At 30.5% G+C, this 3,181-nt stretch overlaps 1 protein-coding gene across 1 annotated transcript; it reads right to left on the bottom strand.

The window, feature by feature from the left end:
* Positions 1 to 679: 679 nt before the first annotated feature.
* On the bottom strand, positions 680 to 2,727 carry LOC149751343 (uncharacterized). The gene is made up of 3 exons (XM_089927292.1): positions 1,837 to 2,727; positions 1,555 to 1,761; positions 680 to 1,140 (listed from the first exon to the last, which is right to left on the bottom strand). Exons 1-3 carry the CDS (start codon positions 2,191 to 2,193, stop codon positions 763 to 765), a joined length of 942 nt encoding a protein of 313 aa, XP_089783418.1. The 5' UTR covers positions 2,194 to 2,727; the 3' UTR covers positions 680 to 762.
* Positions 2,728 to 3,181: the final 454 nt, after the last annotated feature.

Genomic DNA, 3,181 nt, shown 5'->3' with positions numbered 1-3,181 from the left:
CAGAGGGAGGAGGAGGAGGACCGGGCTTGGGCTCGGACAACCAAAATCCAAGTCTAGCCTGTTTAACAAGCATGCCCAAATTTGAAGCCTGGCCTAGCCCGCTAGGTTTAAAATCCAGGCCTAAGCATGTTGGACCTGCTTGAGCGGGCTGGACAGTCCGTTTGGCCCTTGAACGGATCTAATTTCATTCAACAGGCTGTCTAGCCCTTGAAATGGTCTAATTTCAATTAACTTAATGCATTTGTGCAATAAGTTATCCTCTTTTGTTATATTATAACAATTTTTTTGATTTCTATTTTATTTAGTAATTATTTTAACTTGCCATTTTTGGGCCTTCTAGGCCTCTAGGCACCAGCCTGGCGTCTAGGTGCTAGGTAGCTTCCTATTATCTTCCATTAGTCTTTCAAAAGCATGGCAGACTTCTAGAGGTCAGAAAAGGTCAGCTGCTCTCATTTACCTTTAATATTAGATTTCCAAATTCAGATAAAAAAGAATATCTTTTCCTTTTTTTAAATTAAAAATGACTTTCTTTTTTCCTCCACATGTCTTGGACTAATGCCTCAAGGAAATTTTAGCTTAAAAAAGGAAAAACGCTACATTGACAAATAACGTGCACACAGTGAAATGGGAAAACTTGTGAGAACAGCTAGGGGCGGCCCAATACATTTGGGGGCCTAGGGCGAACTCACTAAATGAGGCCTTTTTTAAAATAATAATAATAATAATAATAAATTTTTAATAAGTATAAAATACTTTAAAAATTTATTTAAAAATAATCTGTCTAGCTTTTTGAGATGCAAAATTGCTAATCAAACTTTTGTACTCAAGATTCATTAAAATACTATTTTCAATCGATAATATAGCTAATCCATTTAATCTTTCTTGTAACATAGTTGACCGCAAATAAGATTTTATCAACTTTAATTTTGAAAAACTTCTTTCAGCAGAAGCAACTGTTACAGGTATTATTAACAATATCCTATAAGCAATGAATGCATTTGGAAAAGAATCTGTTTTTTTAATAAAACTTAAAGTATCAATAGGGGTACTAGTTTCTATTTGTAAAACTTCTTTTAAAACATTTAACTCCAAAAACAGGTCAAGACCATCAATATCAGAATATTTACCGTGCTTTAAAAAGTTTTCAAGATTAAGACAACACTTTTTCAAATTCTCTTCATTTAAAGATTTTAACTTTCTAAAATTAAACAAAAAACCAAAAACATCTTCATATATGGTGAATTGTTCAAACCTATTTTGAATTGAAGAAATAGCTTGATCTACTATATATAAAAAGTAATCAATTCTAAAAGATTCTTCAGCCGATCTTGTTGTTTCATCATTACTATTTTTATCAAATTGTTTTTTTCTACGGACCACACGTTTTTCACGAAATATAGGTTCTATTTCCATTTTATTTGCAATTTCTTTAGATGAATTCAAAGCATTCATGAATCCATTTTTCCTATAACTTTTCAAATAAGAAAGAAGATTTTTTAATTGATCTATAGCAACATCAATATGCATGTCTTCAGATTGTAAGTTCTTACTAACTGAATTAACAGCAAACAATATATCATACCATATATTCATGCCTAACAAGAATTCAAAATTTTCAATCTCATATGTAGCTAAACATATAGCCTCACTCTTTATTTTAGGATCTTCACTAGTTTCCGCTAATTGAACTAATGCATCTCTTATTTTAGGAGCTTGATGTTTAATTGCTTTGACACTTTCAATACGACTTTCCCAACGTGTCTGTGACAAAGGTTTAAGAGTTAATGTAGATACATTATCTTGTAAAATTTTCTATCGTTTTGTAGAAGAAGAAAATAAGGTATAAATTTGTTGTATTACTCCAAAAGAAGATATAGCCTTAGGACATGAGTTAGCAGTATCACATAATACTAAATTTAAGTTATGACATCCATATGGTGTGTAAAATGCTCTAGGATTTATATCTAATAATCTTCTTTGTACACCTTGATGTTTTCCTTTCATATTAGACCCGTTGTCATACTCTTGTCCTCTTATATCATTAACCTCAAGTTTATATTTTTCTATTATATTTATAAGTGCACCAAAAAAGCCTTTTTCAGAGGTATCATCTACTTCTAAAAATTCTAAAAAATATTCTTCTATTTTTACTGGACTTGTTGAAGTATCTACACATCTTAAAACTAGGGTCATTTGTTCTTAATGGCTTGCATCAGGAGTGCAATCAAGTATTACAGAAAAGTATTTTACTTCTTTAATCTTTTTAATTATTATAGTTTTAATTTCAGATGCTAACATTTGAATCAATTCATTTTGAATCTTATGACCTAAATAATGATTGTGAATTTCACCATGTTGAATGCGTCGAACATGTTCTTGCATTACTGGATCAAATTCTGCAATCATTTCAATAAGACTTAAAAAATTTCCATTATTACTTTGATAGATCTTTTCATTCTTTCCCCGAAATGCTAAATTATTTTTTGCAAGATTTTTTACGACAGCAATAATTCTCAATAATACTTTTTTTCAATGATCTTTCTCTTGGTTTATTTATTCTTGGAGACTTTTGTCAATTGTCTTATTTTTTAACAATCTCACTTCTAAATTAATCCACTTATTCATGCTAGTAATATGTTCATTAGTTATTTCATGACTTTTGATCATAATACCTAGATTTTTCCAATTCCTAGTTCCTTCATTGACTAAGTGACTCGTGTTAGGTATTGAATCAAATAATTTACAACAAAAACAATATACCTTATCCGAATCCTTCGAATACACTAACCATCTTTATCATATTTTCACCATTAGGTAATTTACGAATGTAATGTAGCGTAGAGAAGTGCCTATTATTTTCATCCCTAGGAAAATGAAGATCATAATCTCTAATTGGACCTCTTTCTACTAATAGATCTCTCAACTTTATATCGATTTGCTTCCATTGACCAGGATCGTATATATTTGTAGAAATAGAACTAATTTCATTAAGCTCTACACTATCCTTATTTATCCTATCTCCATCTAATTTCTCATTGTGTTCTTCACCATGAATATGGTTGTCAATCACATTTTGTTTCATTCTTTTCATGTCATCTTTTAGCTTTATTTCAAGTGCTTGTTCTGTTGCTAATTCCTGAGTTGAACTTGATGGGTAGTGTTTTGTTTGTTTGTCATAACA

This window comes from Phoenix dactylifera, chromosome 14 (assembly GCF_051530095.1).
Source record: "Phoenix dactylifera cultivar Ajwa chromosome 14, Ajwa_hap1_PhDact_Kaust_v1.1, whole genome shotgun sequence".
NCBI classification, from domain to species: Eukaryota; Viridiplantae; Streptophyta; class Magnoliopsida; order Arecales; family Arecaceae; genus Phoenix; species Phoenix dactylifera.
The sequence above is the reverse complement of the archived record's forward strand: the minus strand, read 5'-3'. Positions and strand labels throughout refer to the sequence as shown.

Excerpts from the sequence above, each read along its gene's own strand:
- LOC149751343 (XM_089927292.1), bottom strand. The coding sequence starts at position 2,193 with ATGACCCTAGTTTTAAGATGTGTAGATACTTCAACAAGTCCAGTAAAA. Across the intron at positions 1,762-1,836 it reads TACAACAAATTTATACCTTA|ACACGTTGGGAAAGTCGTAT; the intron begins TTTTCTTCTTCT and ends CCTTTGTCACAG. Across the intron at positions 1,141-1,554 it reads TATTGTTTGCTGTTAATTCA|TTTTTAAAGCACGGTAAATA; the intron begins GTTAGTAAGAAC and ends AATCTTGAAAAC.